This window comes from Gambusia affinis, linkage group LG03 (assembly GCF_019740435.1).
Source record: "Gambusia affinis linkage group LG03, SWU_Gaff_1.0, whole genome shotgun sequence".
Taxonomy (NCBI): domain Eukaryota; kingdom Metazoa; phylum Chordata; class Actinopteri; order Cyprinodontiformes; family Poeciliidae; genus Gambusia; species Gambusia affinis.
In genome coordinates this window covers 10,439,842-10,458,617 of record NC_057870.1, presented here as the reverse complement: position 1 = coordinate 10,458,617, position 18,776 = coordinate 10,439,842, and the positions used below count along the sequence as shown (strand labels likewise).

General features: G+C 37.9%; 1 protein-coding gene across 1 annotated transcript in view; it reads right to left on the bottom strand.

Moving 5' to 3' along the window:
- Window positions 1–1,372: 1,372 nt before the first annotated feature.
- LOC122827891 (versican core protein-like) overlaps window positions 1,373–18,776 on the bottom strand; it is a 60,447-nt gene continuing 43,043 nt past the window's right edge. The window contains exons 6-12 of the mRNA XM_044110985.1: window positions 10,883–10,996; window positions 10,684–10,797; window positions 7,331–7,489; window positions 6,884–6,966; window positions 4,192–4,336; window positions 3,336–3,518; window positions 1,373–3,241 (exon numbers count right to left, since the gene is read on the bottom strand). Of these exons, the coding sequence (XP_043966920.1) occupies window positions 3,090–3,241; window positions 3,336–3,518; window positions 4,192–4,336; window positions 6,884–6,966; window positions 7,331–7,489; window positions 10,684–10,797; window positions 10,883–10,996 (950 nt within the window). The 3' untranslated portion in view covers window positions 1,373–3,089. The remainder of the gene's footprint in view (window positions 3,242–3,335; window positions 3,519–4,191; window positions 4,337–6,883; window positions 6,967–7,330; window positions 7,490–10,683; window positions 10,798–10,882; window positions 10,997–18,776) is intronic.

The following is an 18,776-nucleotide window of genomic DNA, read 5'->3' as shown; positions in this document are numbered from 1 at the left end:
ATAGCAACAAAACTGGTGCTAAACTGTGAATGGAAAAAAATTGTTCGAACGTCACCAATAAAACCCCAAAAAGTGGATAATATTTGTATTTCTCGCCTTTAAGTTTGATAGTTTTATTTGAAAATCTAGTACTACCAATTGCTTTCCAAAGTTAATTAGCAGTTAGTAGTGAGTTGTAATGAGAGAAGTAGCCTAAAGGTGTATGGTCATTCTGGAGAGGCTGCAGCTCAGTTTAACAACTAACACTCATACACTAAGATACATTATGGATTCCTTTGGTAAAGTCACAAAATCTGAATATGTTTTAGTGCACTGACACGCCAAATACAACACACTTTAAAAAATGTTTTTAAAAAGTATTTTGAAATGATTTAGAAAATACTTACAGCTTTTTGTATTCATGTGAGATTATTGTCATCTGGTTTGAGCAGACGAGTGAATAATGATGAACTGTAAGAGAGTAAAACAACCTTTTTTTTTAGTTGGGTTCCTTGGTATTAATCAATAAAATGTGTTGCAAGCTTTTCAGCTAGCTTGTTGAAGCAACACTTCCCAAAATGTAATCATGAATGACACAGTATTGACATGTTAGATGAGGCTTACATCTGTGTTGCATGTCTACACCAACATGGTCTGAGTGCATTTCCTTTCTAAAAGAAAATTGGAAATCTTGATAAACCCCAAAGAGTCTTGCACAGGCTAAGGGGTGTAAGATTTTCCACTGTGACGTCAGCATTTTATGACACAATTACCAGTCTAATACTCTCTCGGGAACCATGGAGAACTCTTTGATCACGAGTCAAGGCTTGTTTGGTAGCAAATTGAGCTTTTAAAGTGATAAACATCTGTTAACTTATGGACAGCTTGCACCAACCGGTTAAATGTTAATTTAACAGTGTGCTGTGCCAGAAAAGAAACTGAACACCAAAACGTTGCTTTGTTTATGAGAGAGCAGGAACTCTTTATTGAAGATAATGCTTTTCTGTCCCACTAAGGTCATTCTAATTCCTCTCTGCATAACAGAAAGGATAATGGATTTGAACCTTCTTCTAAAATACACCTTGATTTGAATGACAAATTAGTTTTGAATTGCTGTAAAAACTACCATTGATGTTATTGTTTTTGATTCAAATAAAATTTAAATCCCTACGTTTAAATCCCTAGAAGGCTTGTGCTTCTTCTCCCTACACAGAGAAGAAGCCCAAGAATTTCAGACAAACAGCACTACCTGGTGGTGAAACCTCTGCAGGGTCAGCATATATCTAATTCATATTTCAAGAAGGCAGTAAGAAGTAAATACCATCAATTTTAAAACACATTGTAAAGGACCAAACTAAATATCACACATCCATATATTTATTTGGTTCTTTGGTGAGTTAAAGAAGAAAAAAAAGTTTATCTTTTAAAAAATAAAACAATTCACAAACTTCTCATACATTCACATTGTAAAGTAGAAAAAAAAATTGTTATATAAATATAAAATGATATTATGTGCACAATAGGGCAAAAACGCACTTAAACATTCACAGGCAGACCAAATAAAGCAACATTGCTCCAATAGAACTGTTGCAGAGACACAGCCATTCACATGTACAAATAGATTTTGTCACTATTTCAGAACAAAATTATTGCTTATCGTGCCCTCCATGTCTCTTGGTTCACTGTGGTATTAAGAGATGCTAAAGGGCATATAAACTGATTAAACTGCATAAAATGAGTAAATTTCTGTCTTTATTGCATCAGGTTTAGACATTCTGAGCATGTCTTGTCTTCTATTGAACATACACATAAAAAGAGCACTGCTGGGACCAGTGACATCAACACATTTTACTTGTCAGTATAATACACACGAGGAGATAAAAAGCAGCTTGAAAATAAATTATTTGTATCTCTTTCACCCCAACAGCTTTAGTGTTCAAGTCTCTGAGTGTTTCACAAAAATACATTCTCTCAATGGCTGATTTGATGTGCATCAAAAGCAGTGAAGCACAGTAAAAAAAAAAGCAAAAGAAAACTTTAAAAGAAAATGTTTTTTATGGTAAAACACAACCAAAACACATGACAAAAGATTATTTTTGATGTGTTATAATTAACAGCAGAACAGTAATGTAAACATGCTGTACCAAAGGATTGTGAGCTGAATAGAAATACAGGCTGCTTGAGCTACACTTGGTGGTTTTTCACTCATTTTGAAATAGAAAAACATCAGTTTCTGTCTGTGTTTTGTCAATAGGTACTCAGAGAGGAACCTTTCAAAACTGTATCATACAAAAGTCAGGCCGGTAATATTTGAAAGATTTTGTCGATATAGACATGTACATAAATGTTGCTAAAAGGAAGAAAACGGGGAAAGCTGGTAATTCGAACCTTTGAAAGCTGCCACCAAATAGATTTTCCCTGGTGAGAAAAAGGCTATTTGTTGTTATTGCCTGTGAAAATACTTTCAAGCAATGTTTTTCAAGCCTTTTTAGTCTATGTTCATAGAGAAAAAAGTTTTTTTTATATTAAAACAACAAAAATCTTGTGCACTATATTAATTATTAGCCCTATTTGCAATCCGAGAAAAAACCACAACTCATGACATGTAGTCTCTTTGATTAAATTGAGAAAACATATTTATGCGTATGCATTCATGCATTCCAGCATTAAACAGGACGACGACAAAATAAATTCTTTTTATGTGACATAAGCCGTATTATGTTCTTTCTATATATGTTGGTCACTTGCATTGGCTTTAAATAGCACAGTTGATGCATCAAACAGCAACAATGAATGTTTCATATAATTAGTCAACATGAAATAATAATAAAAAAAACATAAAAGAATATCAAATTAGACAACTCATTGTGCTTCCAGAAGCCAGCTGAAAGAGTTTGTCCTCACTATGAATGCAGAAGTCTCTCTTGACATGAATCGTGAGCTAAAATTATTTCAAAGGCACTTTATAAGATATTATTGTCATTGTAAATACAAGAACCTTGCAGTTTATCCTCGGTTTCTGTTAATGAGGTTTTTTTTAATGCACTTTGATTTCTCTGGTCTTCTTTTCTTCCAACCATCAAGCAAGTGTTCTTGATTTCGCTTGGAAATCATTGCTTTGTCCTCTTTTGTACTGTTCTGTCTCTCCTTCCCCTGTTCCGCTGATGGCGCAAGGTCTCATCCTGCCATTTTTTGAAATTATTGATACTGTATAGAGCATGGGGTTGATGTCTTCTCATGAAGGACCTCTGATAGCTTGACGCTGAAAGAGAAAATGTTTTTATTTGCTGAAAATAAGACAATTTCAAAAATCTTGAGCAAATTGTTTCATTTGCAGGAATAATAATTATACGTACGGCTTATACAGGTGATTTTAGGTGTATCCCACCGTCCATCGCCACGGCAGCGGATGGTTGGAACATGTCTCTGAATGAACCCATTTCGACACTGGTACCTCACCAGTGTGTTGATTTCATACCTCTCACGCTTTCTACCAAATGTACGTGCGTTTTCAACCAGAGGGGGCTGGCTGCAGGCCACTGGTAAAACAAAGGGTGACATTACTTTAACAAGGAAACAATCAAGGAAATAAGTGTATGTAACATATTTGTAAAAATCCTTGCGGCGTAAGGATGTAGTCTGTGCAAATAAATGCACATAGGTTATGCTGCTACACACTGTTGGTTAACTGAGTAGAGAAAGTTCCAACACCTTTCCAAAAGAAAACAGATAATAAAAAATCCATAACCCATAACAATGTAAGATTAGTTGCAAAAGGCAAGTTACAGGTAACATGTCTCTTAAATAACTGGCTGTACAGTAGTTACCACAGTGACTAATTTGACCAGTTAGCTGGCAAATATTAACTTGTCAGGCTCCCAGTGTTACTCCAAACCTTTCTCCCAAACTTATGAAATTGTTTTAAAAAAACCCACTCAATCTAGTAAATGCTCATTTTATATTTTGTGAGTAAGGTATTAAAATAATAACTACATTTTATAGATGACATGTCTACTGGTGCATCTCAATAAACTAGAAAATGTTTTAGAAATGCACCTGTAAAGCTGAGAAAAATTAATGTTTTGTTATATGGATAGCAAGAAGATTATGTATTACCTTTTTTTTGCTTTCAGGAAATCAAACTGAATGACTTGATACAGGATTGTTTTCGTTTTTTATCAAGTTGTGATATAAAAAGTTTTCTTTTATTACCTGTGCCTTTCTTGCATGTGAAGGTTAGGTGATAGTTGCAGGGGACATCGTTCCACTGGCCACCCTCATGCCAAATCATCACCACACAGTCTTCTCCAGATGAAAAGAAGCTGTCAGGCTGGTTGGGTCTCCAGTTTTCATATTGCTAAAAATTGAACAAAGAATCTCATATTTAACCTCTCAGGATCTACAAGTCTGTGCTAAAACTTTTGCTCCATGATGGCACATTTAATTGCAAATGTCATGTAAGAAGTGTGCTCTCTAAAATAAAGACATCATCCTGTCTTTATGTTCCTAATGTAAACTTATGAGAAGAAGTAGGCTTGTTTAGTAAAAAAATATGGCTTGATACCCACCAAGATTGCAGATGCGCAATTACAAACAGGCATGCACACTCTTTTCACCAATAAAAACTGTCCTTTCTAAGCAGTAGTTTGTAGCCACTGCAATTTGGTCAAAGTCCACAAGAGGGGGAAGCTGGATCTCTCTGGGTAAACTCTGTGTTGACCTGAGGCTCCTAGACTCAGCAAAGCCAGTTTGCTTTATAAATTTGGCACAATGTACAAAAAAACTGTTGGATCTACAACCACGTATCATCACATTGTGACTTAATCTCCACATTGTGACTTTATCTCCATGGCATGTTTTGCATCCATGTTGTTGCACTATACATGTTTTTGTGGACACTTTTCATCAAGCAGCTTGCATGCCTATCATTTAAAGTGTGCTCCTACCGACAAAAAGCAATAAATGTGCATATGAGTATCCATGCAGTATACACACAGCTGTGAAGCTGAGGGCCATTCAGGCTGCAGTTGATACTAACTGTAGTCTTTCAGCATGTCCAAGGTTCAAACACTTTCTTCAAAGCTGTGACGACCCCCCACCCTTCACACAATCTCTTGCCATCATCCCTCTAGGCTCTGGTGCTCTGTCATTATGGTTAACAAACATACTCTTACTTCCTGCTCTGCTCACCTCAGACCAACAAATGGTGACCCGTCAACTGCCTGACAAGTCTGCATCTCAATTGAAATATTCAAACAAACTCCCCAACCGGATCTAAACATGCATTCTAAGATATTTCAACAAGTATCTTTTCTCTTCTCTTTCTTAGCACTACCAGATTTGCTCTTTTCACCAGTAAGTATGAATTCAAAGTTTAAAAATATCCTACTTATTTGGATTCAGTTGAGCTGACCACCCACCTAAGCCCTTGGGGTGCTTCGAGACAATTTTTTTTTTCAACCTAAATTTGAGCACAGGTGCTGTCCATCTGTGTGTCTGTTTGGTGGCCCTTCCCCCATGTGACTGCCTGCTTGGTGGGTTCTCTCAGGAGGGAGAAAGGATAAAGAGGAACCATAAAAGTCCACGCCTGCCAGACCCCTTCATACAACCTCATTCACAACCTCATCACCTCTAAATTGGTCACTGTTTACCTATTAACCCTGAGGCTTTCTTTCAGCTCCCTCTGCACCTCTACTTTTGTGGGATCATCATATTAGTCCACACAACATTAATAGAGACAGTAATTAGGTTTTATTCTGTAAAGTATCTGGAATTGCAGCAAAAACGCACTTTCAACATTTTGCATTGTCATTGTCAATTACAAATATAAACTTCAATGTGCATTAGTAATTTTTTGTTATACCCCAAAATAATGTACCACAAAGTTTCACCCCAATTTTACATCTGAAAAGTGTAGTCTGCATTTATATTCTGGCTTGTAGAAAACCTTGGCTTTATTAAGCCCATTGCTGCATAAAATTCACATTGTGGAATGAAAGAAATGTGTATGTCACAAACTACGTTTAAAATTCTATCCACATATTATATTATCATATTGTATATATGGCTGGAGGTTTAAGATCACTGCTCTCACAGAAAAATATATTCTACCCTGGTTTCTAACAAGTTTTCTTCCAAGATTGCCCTGTATTTAGCTCCATCCATCTGGACATCAACTCGGACCTGCACCCATCTCCCTTATGTGTTTACGTGACATAATATAGAAAGACAAAGGCAAATTTTCAGGCAAAGAGCCACAAATTTTGTAACTCAAGATGCACCAATGGATGACTTTTATGGTAAAAACTGGTCGTTTCACTAAAAAATACAATGAGGTAAAACATTACATCAGTCCCAATTGTAGTTAGTCATAAGCATAATCCAATAACTGAAGATAATATGCAGAATAATTCCTATACAAAATATAAAATGTCCACATATTTTTTTTTATCTGTTTCTATAAAGAAAACCCAATTTTAGAATAATACATTGTGTGATTTGGGATTCCAACTCACAAAATGTAAAACATTTCAATGTGAATACCTTTGTAACACACTGATTAAGCTGTTTTGTAAACAGTGCTTTCATGAAAGATAGGCAGCCCTCCTTACCTACGTTTCTCAATTTCACTTATTGGACAAACTGATTTCCATAGAGTGGACTTACACTCATTAAGTGATTGAGAGGTGCCTTACAGCCTAATCTACATCAGGTTTATTACCAGAATAATCACAGTGGTGTAGGGATACAAGCTGGAGGAGAGTGAGAGTCACGAGAAAGGAACCAGAGCTCACTTAAAGGAGTAACTCTCCCTAGATTACAGCCTCTGTCATCTGTATCACTTCCAAATATTTACACCGCCATGTTTAGGGAGAATGATATATTTCAGAAGGCAGTGTCTTACCACAGGGCTGCCATCAGTCCAGCGGAAGTCATTGTCAAACATCTTATCATTCAGGCCAACCCACTGGTAATCCTGTCCAAGACCTGACATTTAGGATGGAAAAACAGCTGATTACAATTTTTTATTTTCTAATTTTCAGAATGTGCAGTTACAAAATGTAATATATATATATATATATATATATATATATATATATATATATATATATATATATATATATATATATATATATATATATATATATATATCTCACAGGCATTTTTACAGTCTGTTTTATTTCCTGCACCATATGTTCTGCTACTGTTTGGGCTTTTTTAAAAAAAAATTATTATTATTTTTTTTTTGATGCACTTATCAAATACCTGGTGTTGTTTCCCTTTTCTCATGAACAGCAAACATTATGATGACTTAGGGACTTTCTATTAAAAAAAAATATATGTTGCTTACGGTTGACAAACTGTTGTTCTTCATGGGAAAGGATGCTGGTGAGATGAGCTCCCTGAATGCGGCACTCTCGCTCTGCAGAGTCCCAACCTTTCCTCTGGGGGAAGAATTTGTAGCAATGGCCTTGAAACTTGTGCCAACCATAGTCACATGTTTCAGTGTCTGATGGAAGAGAAGATGAGATGGAGTTTAAGTGTGCCGGTACTGTAGGATTTGTAACGTAATTGCCCATTTCAACAAAACACCAATCTCTCTTGGAACTTGAAAACATGAAAACATTTGTAACACTGCATAATTTACAAAGAGGAACGTATAGATAAAGCCAACTATGGCCATTCAGGAATCAAGTTGTCCCTGATACTGTTGTAAGTTAAAATAAACTCTGTTAGGCAGTGGTAAAGAGAAATAGGAAATGAACTATTCAAGCGAAGTGTGAACAACTTCGTATAGACTGAAACAAGTATGCCATATAATTTCTCTCAAAGTATTTCTTTACAAGTCTTATATGAAAAATCACAAAATCAAATATTGATTACAATTTAGCCTCAAAGATCAGTTCGTGTTGTAAGTGTTGAGTTTGTCAATAGAGTTTTGGATAGATAGAGTTGAAACCAGAAGTTTACATACACCACTAATAACATTTTTCTTAAAATTTATCTCTCTCTCATTATTCTGGCATTTAGCAAATGGAAAAAAATTAAGTAATCCTAATTGCCCTTAAAACAGGACAAGTTTATGATGATTTCAATGCATTATTTGTCTTTTTTTATAGTGCATTTAAATGTCTGGTTTCAAATGTATAATTAATGTAAACAAAAGACATGATTTGTAAAATATATTTCTGCATCTTTTTTTCTTGGCAAAATCTCTTCTCAGGTTTTGTCGTAATTTTTATTCATTTTGGAAAAAAGACAAAACATTACATATTATATTTCCCATGATGGAGAATTTGTCACACTCTGTCCTGATAAATTCCTTTTGTAAAATGAGATTGTCTTCTTTATATTTTTGTTTTTATGAGAACGTTAAGAACATAAGTGAGATTATTCTCAATGAATCTCTTTTCATCTCTGAATTTTGGCTTTAACTATAAGAATCAAATGTACAAATGTGAAGTATCAGAAAATCTATAATGGACAGGTGATATGCATTTTAGGTACCTCAGTTTAAATGCAACTGATTGAATCTGTAAATCCAAAATGACCAAAGGCTGAAATTAAATCAAAATGTTTTGAATTAAAGCATTAGCTCAATGTTATCCACAGTTCATGTATGCAAAAAAAGGTTATTGCTTTTTTCAGTTTTTTTTGCATTCCCTCCCACAGATTAGTTTCTTTTTCAGTTAGATTCTACATAATTTATATCAAATTAAAGATGTAAAAGGCTTGTGAATTAACAATCATAACTTGAATTATTCCTTTCCCAAAAACTTGTAATTTTGACAGAGATCTGTATACTTTTGCGTTACTCTGCACATATCTCTCTATATTTTGCTTACTGAAACAACAACAAAACCCCCAAAGGTATTACAAGTTTACTTTGTTGTTATTTCATGAACTAGCTGTTCCCTCTTTTCATTTGGAACATATCTCCATACAGCTGGGTCTGGGTGCATAATAAGGGTTGGTGGAATTCAAGAAGGGCCGATCCACACAAAATTTAGGGTGTAGGCTAGTTAGGAGAAATCAGTCATAGATGTTTTCTTCTTTTATTTTTTTCTTTGTCCAACGTGTTGTCAAGATTTAAGTGGAAACCCAGTCTATTGAAAAAGTCAAAATTCTGCTTTCTGGGTTTACTAAGTGAGAAAGATCATCCAGTGAGCCTCAAGGTGGTAATTATCTAAAGCAGTCGATCCCAACCCCTGGTCCATGGACAAATTGGTATTGGGCCGCAAAAGAAATAATTACATATTTCCGTTTTATGCATTCTCTGAGTCTGGAGGATCTTTTATTTTGAAAATTCTTTAACTGGATTCTCTCGGTTACTTTTTGCATGCCAACATTGAGGGCACACAATCAGCAAAATGAGTAAGAAACAGAGCAGTTGTCTTTGGAAAGTTTCTTTTCAAAGGGGAAAAGGTCCAGAAAAGAGACAGGAGAATGGCTGTTTCCCGGTAGCTGAAAGCCTGCTCTGCATGATATGTGGCGACCGGCTCACTAATGAGGCAATGAAGCCTTCTAACTGCTTCACCATGTAGAGACCGAGCACGCTGTGCATAAGCAACACTTCGGCTCTCTCTCATCACGCCCAGATGGGACCGTCTTGTTGCAGAGAAAAAGCTTAGGGCTCCCATTATTTTTTTCGTTATTGTGAGTAAAAATTTTCATGCAAGTAAAATGTTCGTTTTTGTGGCGCATCTGTATGTTATTTTGAAGGGATGTGTAAAGGTTACCATAGCGACCAGAGTCAGAGAGCGTTAGGGCAGTGGTCGAGAGGAGAGGAGTAGAGCTTGTGAGTCTTCAGTCTGGTTCACACGGCACGATTTTAGAATTGTCAGCCAATTTTCCAAAGCTCTATCACCACACAGAGCCGATAAAAGTCCAACAGGTTCGTCCAATGGGTTCGTGTGTGGTGTGTTGCGGTTTAATTTAGGATATTCCGGTTAAATTAAGGTTCATAGTAATGTTAGTCAACTGGCTGCAATTGAAATTAAATGTAATCTGGAATTTTCAGAGAAATAATGTGGAATTTGTTGCATGCATTTTCAAGACTCCTTAATTTCATGATTCAAAATTACTAACTGCCAAATAAATGGCTTGATAAGCAATTCTCTATACAGGGATAAAAAGCTAAGCTTAAGGCTATGATTTTTTTAATGATCTTTTTATCTAAATTCAAAAGCCTGTACTTTTCGAATCGATCTTGAATGCACAGCAAAACAGATTATTTTCAGGGTCTAAATAACAATAATGCAGCTGTCTTCTGCAAGAATTTAAAAATTTTCTTCAGCCTTGACCTGTGGGTATATTTCTGAGTTGAAATTGAGACTTTTTTCTCTCTTAACAACCTCAGTTTCTGTAGTAGCAAATGCAAACAATATCAACTATCTGATGCCGAAGGGAGGTTATAAATAGGCAAATATACACAACAAAACAAAACATGAGTCGGCATTGTTTACCATCGGTCAGTGGTAGATCTAGAATTAGACTAACTTAATTCCTGGTTTGTTCATATGGTATTAGGATCATAAGTAGTTTATTGTAAGTCCCAAAATATGACCATATAAAGAAGCTGTTCAAAAATTAATTAATCCATCATGTCATATAAACCTCAATATACACAACAATATGAGAAAGTCGCATTTCTAATAAACTGGATTTGTTAGGAAGAAGAAAGCCAATACAAAATGAACTTACCTTCCTCACAGTAAAGCCCAGAGTAGCTTGGGAGACACACACATGTAAAGGAAGCCAGCCCATCAACACATGTGCCTCCATTACGACATGGATTTGACTGGCACTCATCTATGTCTGTGGAACAACACAGTCAAAACAACAAAACTAAAAATTTACAGTTTATGTGATAGAAAATTTCTAGTATTTATCAATGTCATACCCATTTCACACTGATGACCAGTGTAACCCGGAGAACAGCTACATGAATAGATGCCGCCACTTTTGAAGCAAGATCCTCCATTCAGACAAATGTTCTCCTTACATGAATACATTCCTGTTGAATAAAAATTATAAAGATTTGGGTAAAGTTCTATGAGCATAAATACTTTGCTGTATTGATCAAAGAATGTAATAAAAGGTACCAGAAATTTCCACAGTCTCGCCAACAACTTTGTGGCCCACATCCAGTCTGATTTGGACAGAGGGGGTTGTTCCTTCTTCTATTGATGGGTCTCTTCCATTATGGAATGGAAATGTTGACATTTTCCTGTCATGTTTTTCTTCTTTCTCAGAAAAGGATGAAGGTTGTGGGGCTAAAGATTCACCTAATTCTACCTGGTTTTTTGATTGTGTTGTTGATGTTAATTCTCCATGGATACTTGTGGTAGTTTCTTCACCACCTGTACTGATATCAATTGTACTGATTGCTCCCCCTAAGGTGGTTTCAAGGTTAATCAATTCTATCTTTGATACTGTTGTAGCAGATGCCTTAAATACAGTTTGGGAAGACTCACTCGTAGATGCTTTGGACAGTGTGGAAATATCCACTTCACTAGTGTTTGATTCTGTGGTTTCATTGTCCTGAGAAACAGATTGAAGAAGCTTTTGGTTTCCTGCACCACTGACTGGGGCATGATGATCATTGTCAGGGTAAAAGCTACTCTGTGGGGATGGTGGTTTTTCAACGTATGCATCAGAAATTAGTTTTGGGAGAGCTGTCGCATGACTTGCCAAACCATAATCAACCTGACTCACAAAATAATTACCAGGATGAATACTGGTTGATTCTTCAGCCAGAAGTTTTTCATAATTTGTGGTCATTGGGTAAATTGTGGCTTGTGATAATTCTTCAGAGAAATTCTCAGGTTGTGTGTGATGTGTGTTTGTGATCTCTGATCTCACTTGTTCAAATGACTTCTGAGGTGTAACAACAGGGGAAATAGTTGAGTGGAATCTAATTATATAGTCAGATGAAGCTGAAGCTGAAATTTCTTTGAGTGTAGGATTAGAGGAAACAAGTTTCCCTGAAACTCCAGTTACTGAAGATACTTTAGTTTTTGTTGATGAAGTCATTAATCTGTTTTGATCAATTCCAGTAGAAAAAGTAGTAGTTTGGGCTGTATGTCCACCAAAGCTTTCTTTAGAACTTGAATGTGTTGACTCAGTAGTAGCTTGAGTTGATGATAACAAAAACAACCTTGAGAGGTCAGTGTCTGAAACTGGATCTGTAGTTACTGGTGAAGGAGTAAAAAAAGGAGCATTGACAGCCCCTGAGCCTTCCGGTTTTTCTCTTAAGTTCATCTTTTGTGTCATTGTAATTGCTGAATCAACTCCTACTTCCTCTGTCCGTTTAGTTGGGTAAAATTGAGAGGAGGAAACTACAGATATAGTATCAAAATTAATGAACATAGTATCTTTTGTGATGACTTTGGAGGTGGAACTTTCTTGCCTCAAATTATATGTGACTCCAGAAAAACGTTTATCTTCATCTTTTGTATCCTCTGTGAATAGGATGGATGCACTGCTTGATGGTTCAGGTGTATGCAAGTTCATAGTAGGCATTTGTTTAGTTTGTCCAGTGTCAGTTTTGTCGTGACTTGGCATAACAATCACAACCTGTTGATCTTTGTTATTGTAATATCTAATACCAGGAGATGGTGTGGATTTTGATAGGATATACTTTTTATTAGTGTCACTGCTAGAACTCTCAACTGTGTGATCATTTATAACATACTCTGTTCTATGAGACAATTGTGTTGCTTCCTCTTCTATTGCCACTCCATCTTTATCTGGACTTTTTGTTCTTGGATCTGGATGTTTTATTGGTTCAAAACTGAGGGGGTTTTCTGTATTTGAGAAATGTTCAACAACGTTTTTGGAAACCAGCTCATCAGACGTTGTTTTATTTGAAACAAAGGCTTGTGTAGCGGCAGAAGAACTTTCTGTTCTGCCTTTTACTGTGGTAAGTGAAGGTCTTGTTGTCTGACCTGTTTGAACACTGCCGTCATCCTTAGGTAGAAGATGTGTTGTCTTCTCAGTGCTGAACAATGAGGAGCCAGTAGAAGATACAATGTCTCTGCTAGACATTTCACTTGTTGGTTTACTTGTCCTATCTTCTCTTGTAATTGGAGATTTTGAACTTTCCATTGGAACTGCTGACATTTCCTGCAACTTTACTGTACCAAGAGTCTGATATGTTTCTGATGACATTGATGTTGGTTCCTCTGTGCTCTGGAGCACTGAAGCTGAAGAATGAGTATTCACTTGTTGAATACTTGATCCAGGGATTGGAGGAATGAACTCCACCATTGCAGACTTTGTATTTAAATCATCATACTGATCTGGTGGAGTTGTGGATGATGAGACAGATGGAGTAATCGGAGAAAGAGTTGATGGGCCCATGGGTTTACCGTCACAGACAGCAGATGTTGGGAATGCAGTAGCAATGGTCACTACAGACTTGTCAGCAAAAGTGGCAGAGCCTTCTCCAGACGTTTCGGCATCTGTGCTTATTTGTATCGACATAGCTTCAGGTGTTTGTGTTGTCTCGTTGCCGATATCAGATGAAGATAATCCTGTAACATTAGATACTGGTGTGGACAGGTCAATGGTTTGGCCTCTTGTAAAACCTCTATCTACTGGAGTAGCGGCAGAAGAACTTTCTGTTCTGCCTGTTACTGTGGAAAGTAAAGGTCTTGTTGTCTGACCTGTTTGAACACTGTCGTCATCCTTAGGTAGAAGATGTGTTGTCTTCTCAGTGCTGAACAATGAGGAGCCAGTAGAAGATACAATGTCTCTGCTAGACATTTCACTTGTTGGTTTACTTGTCCTATCTTCTCTTGTAATTGGAGATTTTGAACTTTCATCTGGAACTGCTGATGTTTCCTGCAACTTTACTGTAGCAAGAGTCTGATATGTTTCAGATGACATTGATGTTGGTTCCTCTGTGCTCTGGAGCACTGAAGCTGAAGAAACATCTGTTTTTGAAATATCGCTTGTTTCGGCTTTTCTTGATGTCGAGACAGACAGAATATTGAAAGCAGAAGAGCCAGCTGTGGTTTTAGTGATGGGTGTGTCAGTAGACTTAGTGATGTTTTCAAGTACCTTGATCTGTTCTCACAGAGGCAGACTCTGATTCAGGAGATATTGTTACTGTTGTTGTGTCCATACTGTAGAGACTTGAAGATGCACCAATAACAGTTATAGATGATGGGAACAAATCTGTACTCATACTTCCTGAACCGTCCATATCTTCTGTAGTAGAACCAACACTTTTCTCTGGAATTTCAGTAAGGGATGAAACTGAGGGGATAGTCTCTTGTTCTTTCGAAAAGCTATCAATTTGTTCTGCTGTTGTGGTCTCTGGACTGATTAACGAGGAACCGCTTGGAGATGGCATGTGTTTGCTGGACATTTCTCCAGGGTGTCCACTAGTATATGGATTTGTGCTCCTCTATCTGTAATGGCGGAACTTGATGTTTCAAATGAAGTTTCAGATTTTGCTACAGAATGGGATGTGGTAAAAGTTTGTTCTGTTTCAGTAGATGGCGATGTTGGTTTTGCTGTGCTTCGGAGTAAGACGGCTGGCGTAACAACAGTTTTGGACACATCACTTGTTTCAGATGTGTATGATTCAGAGACTGAAGGTGACTTTGTGGCCATTGTTGGATAAACTGCTGTTGTCTTCATTGACTCATCAGTGACAATAGAATGTGTTTGTCCCACACTTTGTGTATCTGTGACAATAAGCTTTGAAGCTGTGTCAGGTTGAATACTTGATCCAGGGATTGGAGGAATGAACTCCACCATTGCAGACTTTGTATTCAAATCATCATACTGATCTGGTGGAGTTGTGGATGATGAGACAGATGGAGTAATCGGAGAAAGAGTTGATGGGCCCATGGGTTTACCGTCAGAGACAGCAGATGTTGGGAATGCAGTAGCAATGGTCACTACAGACTTGTCAGCAAAAGTGGCAGAGCCTTCTCCAGAGGTTTCGGGATCTGTGCTTATTTGTATCGACATAGCTTCAGGCGTTTGTGTTGTCTTGTTGCCGATATCAGATGAAGATAATCCTGTAACATTAGATACTGGTGTGGACAGGTCAATGGTTTGGCCTCTTGTAAAACCTCTATCTACTGGAGTAGCGGCAGAAGAACTTTCTGTTCTGCCTGTTACTGTGGAAAGTGAAGGTCTTGTTGTCTGACCTGTTTGAACACTGTCGTCATCCTTAGGTAGAAGATGTGTTGTCTTCTCAGTGCTGAACAATGAGGAGCCAGTAGAAGATACAATGTCTCTGCTAGACATTTCACTTGTTGGTTTACTTGTCCTATCTTCTCTTGTAATTGGAGATTTTGAACTTTCATCTGGAACTGCTGATGTTTCCTGCAACTTTACTGTAGCAAGAGTCTGATATGTTTCAGATGACATTGATGTTGGTTCCTCTGTGCTCTGGAGCACTGAAGCTGAAGAAACATCTGTTTTTGAAATATCGCTTGTTTCGGCTTTTCTTGATGTCGAGACAGACACAATATTGAAAGCAGAAGAGCTAGCTGTGGTTTTAGTGATGGGTGTGTCAGTAGACTTAGTGATGTTTTCACCAGAAGTACCTTGATCTGTTCTCACAGAGGCAGACTCTGATTCAGGAGATATTGTTACTGTTGTTGTGTCCATACTGTAGAGACTTGAAGATGCACCAATAACAGTTATAGATGATGGTAAAAAATCTGTACTCAAACTTCCTGAACCGTCCATATCTTCTGTTGTAGAACCAACACTTTTCTCTGGAATTTCAGTAAGGGATGAAACTGAGGGGATAGTCTCTTGTTCTTTCGAAAAGCTATCAATTTGTTCTGCTGTTGTGGTCTCTGGACTGATTAACGAGGAACCGCTTGGAGATGGCATGTGTTTGCTGGACATTTCTCCAGGGTGTCCACTAGTATATGGATTTGTGCTCCCTCTATCTGTAATGGCGGAACTTGACGTTTCAAATGAAGTTTCAGATTTTGCTACAGAATGGGATGTGGTAAAAGTTTGTTCTGTTTCAGTAGATGGCGATGTTGGTTTTGCTGTGTTTCGGAGTAAGACGGCTGGCGTAACAACAGTTTTGGATACATCACTTGTTTCATATGTGTATGATTCAGAGACTGAAGGTGACTTTGTGGCCATTGTTGGATAAACTGCTGTTGTCTTCATTGACTCATCAGTGACAATAGAATGTGTTTGTCCCACACTTTGTGTATCTGTGACAATAAGCTTTGAAGCTGTGTCAGGTTGAATACTTGATCCAGGGATTGGAGGAATGAACTCCACCATTGCAGACTTTGTATTCAAATCATCATACTGATCTGGTGGAGTTGTGGATGATGAGACAGATGGAGTAATCGGAGAAAGAGTTGATGGGCCCATGGGTTTACCGTCAGAGACAGCAGATGTTGGGAATGCAGTAGCAATGGTCACTACAGACTGGTCAGCAAAAGTGGCAGAGCCTTCTCCAGACGTTTCGGGATCTGTGCTTATTTGTATCAACATAGCTTCAGGCGCGTTTGTGTTGTCTCGCTTGCGATATCAGATGAAGATAATCCTGTAACATTAGATACTGGTGTGGACAGGTCAATGGTTTGGCCTCTTGTAAAACCTCTATCTACTGGAGTAGCGGCAGAAGAACTTTCTGTTCTGCCTGTTACTGTGGAAAGTGAAGGTCTTGTTGTCTGACCTGTTTGAACACTGTCGTCATCCTTAGGTAGAAGATGTGTTGTCTTCTCAGTGCTGAACAATGAGGAGCCAGTAGAAGATACAATGTCTCTGCTAGACATTTCACTTGTTGGTTTACTTGTCCTATCTTCTCTTGTAATTGGAGATTTTGAACTTTCATCTGGAACTGCTGATGTTTCCTGCAACTTTACTGTAGCAAGAGTCTGATATGTTTCAGATGACATTGATGTTGGTTCCTCTGTGCTCTGGAGCACTGAAGCTGAAGAAACATCTGTTTTTGAAATATCGCTTGTTTCGGCTTTTCTTGATGTCGAGACAGACAGAATATTGAAAGCAGAAGAGCTAGCTGTGGTTTTAGTGATGGGTGTGTCAGTAGACTTAGTGATGTTTTCACCAGAAGTACCTTGATCTGTTCTCACAGAGGCAGACTCTGATTCAGGAGATATTGTTACTGTTGTTGTGTCCATACTGTAGAGACTTGAAGATGCACCAATAACAGTTATAGATGATGGGAACAAATCTGTACTCATACTTCCTGAACCGTCCATATCTTCTGTAGTAGAACCAACACTTTTCTCTGGAATTTCAGTAAGGGATGAAACTGAGGGGATAGTCTCTTGTTCTTTCAAAAGCTATCAATTTGTTCTGCTGTTGTGGTCTCTGGACTGATTAACGAGGAACCGCTTGGAGATGGCATGTGTTTGCTGGACATTTCTCCAGGGTGTCCACTAGTATATGGATTTGTGCTCCTCTATCTGTAATGGCGGAACTTGACGTTTCAAATGAAGTTTCAGATTGTGCTACAGAATGGGATGTGGTAAAAGTTTGTTCTGTTTCAGTAGATGGCGATGTTGGTTTTGCTGTGCTTCGAGTAAGACGGCTGGCGTAACAACAGTTTTGGACACATCACTTGTTTCAGATGTGTATGATTCAGAGACTGAAGGTGACTTTGTGGCCATTGTTGGATAAACTGCTGTTGTCTTCATTGACTCATCAGTGACAATAGAATGTGTTTGTCCCACACTTTGTGTATCTGTGACAATAAGCTTTGAAGCTGTGTCAGGTTGAATACTTGATCCAGGGATTGGAGGAATGAACTCCACCATTGCAGACTTTGTATTCAAATCATCATACTGATCTGGTGGAGTTGTGGATGATGAGACAGATGGAGTAATCGGAGAAAGAGTTGATGGGCCCATGGGTTTACCGTCAGAGACAGCAGATGTTGGGAATGCAGTAGCAATGGTCACTACAGACTTGTCAGCAAAAGTGGCAGAGCCTTCTCCAGACGGTTTCGGGATCTGTGCTTATTTGTATCAACATAGCTTCAGGCGTTTGTGTTGTCTCTCGTTGCCGATATCAGATGAAGATAATCCTGTAACATTAGATACTGGTGTGGACAGGTCAATGGTTTGGCCTCTTGTAAAACCTCTATCTACTGGAGTAGCAGAAGAACTTTCTGTTCTGCCTGTTACTGTGGAAAGTGAAGGTCTTGTTGTCTGACCTGTTTGAACACTGTCGTCATCCTTAGGTAGAAGATGTGTTGTCTTCTCAGTGCTGAACAATGAGGAGCCAGTAGAAGATACAATGTCTCTGCTAGACATTTCACTTGTTGGTTTACTTGTCCTATCTTCTCTTGTAATTGGAGATTTTGAACTTTCATCTGGAACTGCTGATGTTTCCTGCAACTTTACTGTAGCAAGAGTCTGATATGTTTCAGATGACATTGATGTTGGTTCCTCTGTGCTCTGGAGCACTGAAGCTGAAGAAACATCTGTTTTTGAAATATCGCTTGTTTCGGCTTTTCTTGATGTCGAGACAGACAGAATATTGAAAGCAGAAGAGCTAGCTGTGGTTTTAGTGATGGGTGTGTCAGTAGACTTAGTGATGTTTTCACCAGAAGTACCTTGATCTGTTCTCACAGAGGCAGACTCTGATTCAGGAGATATTGTTACTGTTGTTGTGTCCATACTGTAGAGACTTGAAGATGCACCAATAACAGTTATAGATGATGGGAACAAATCTGTACTCATACTTCCTGAACCGTCCATATCTTCTGTAGTAGAACCAACACTTTTCTCTGGAATTTCAGTAAGGGATGAAACTGAGGGGATAGTCTC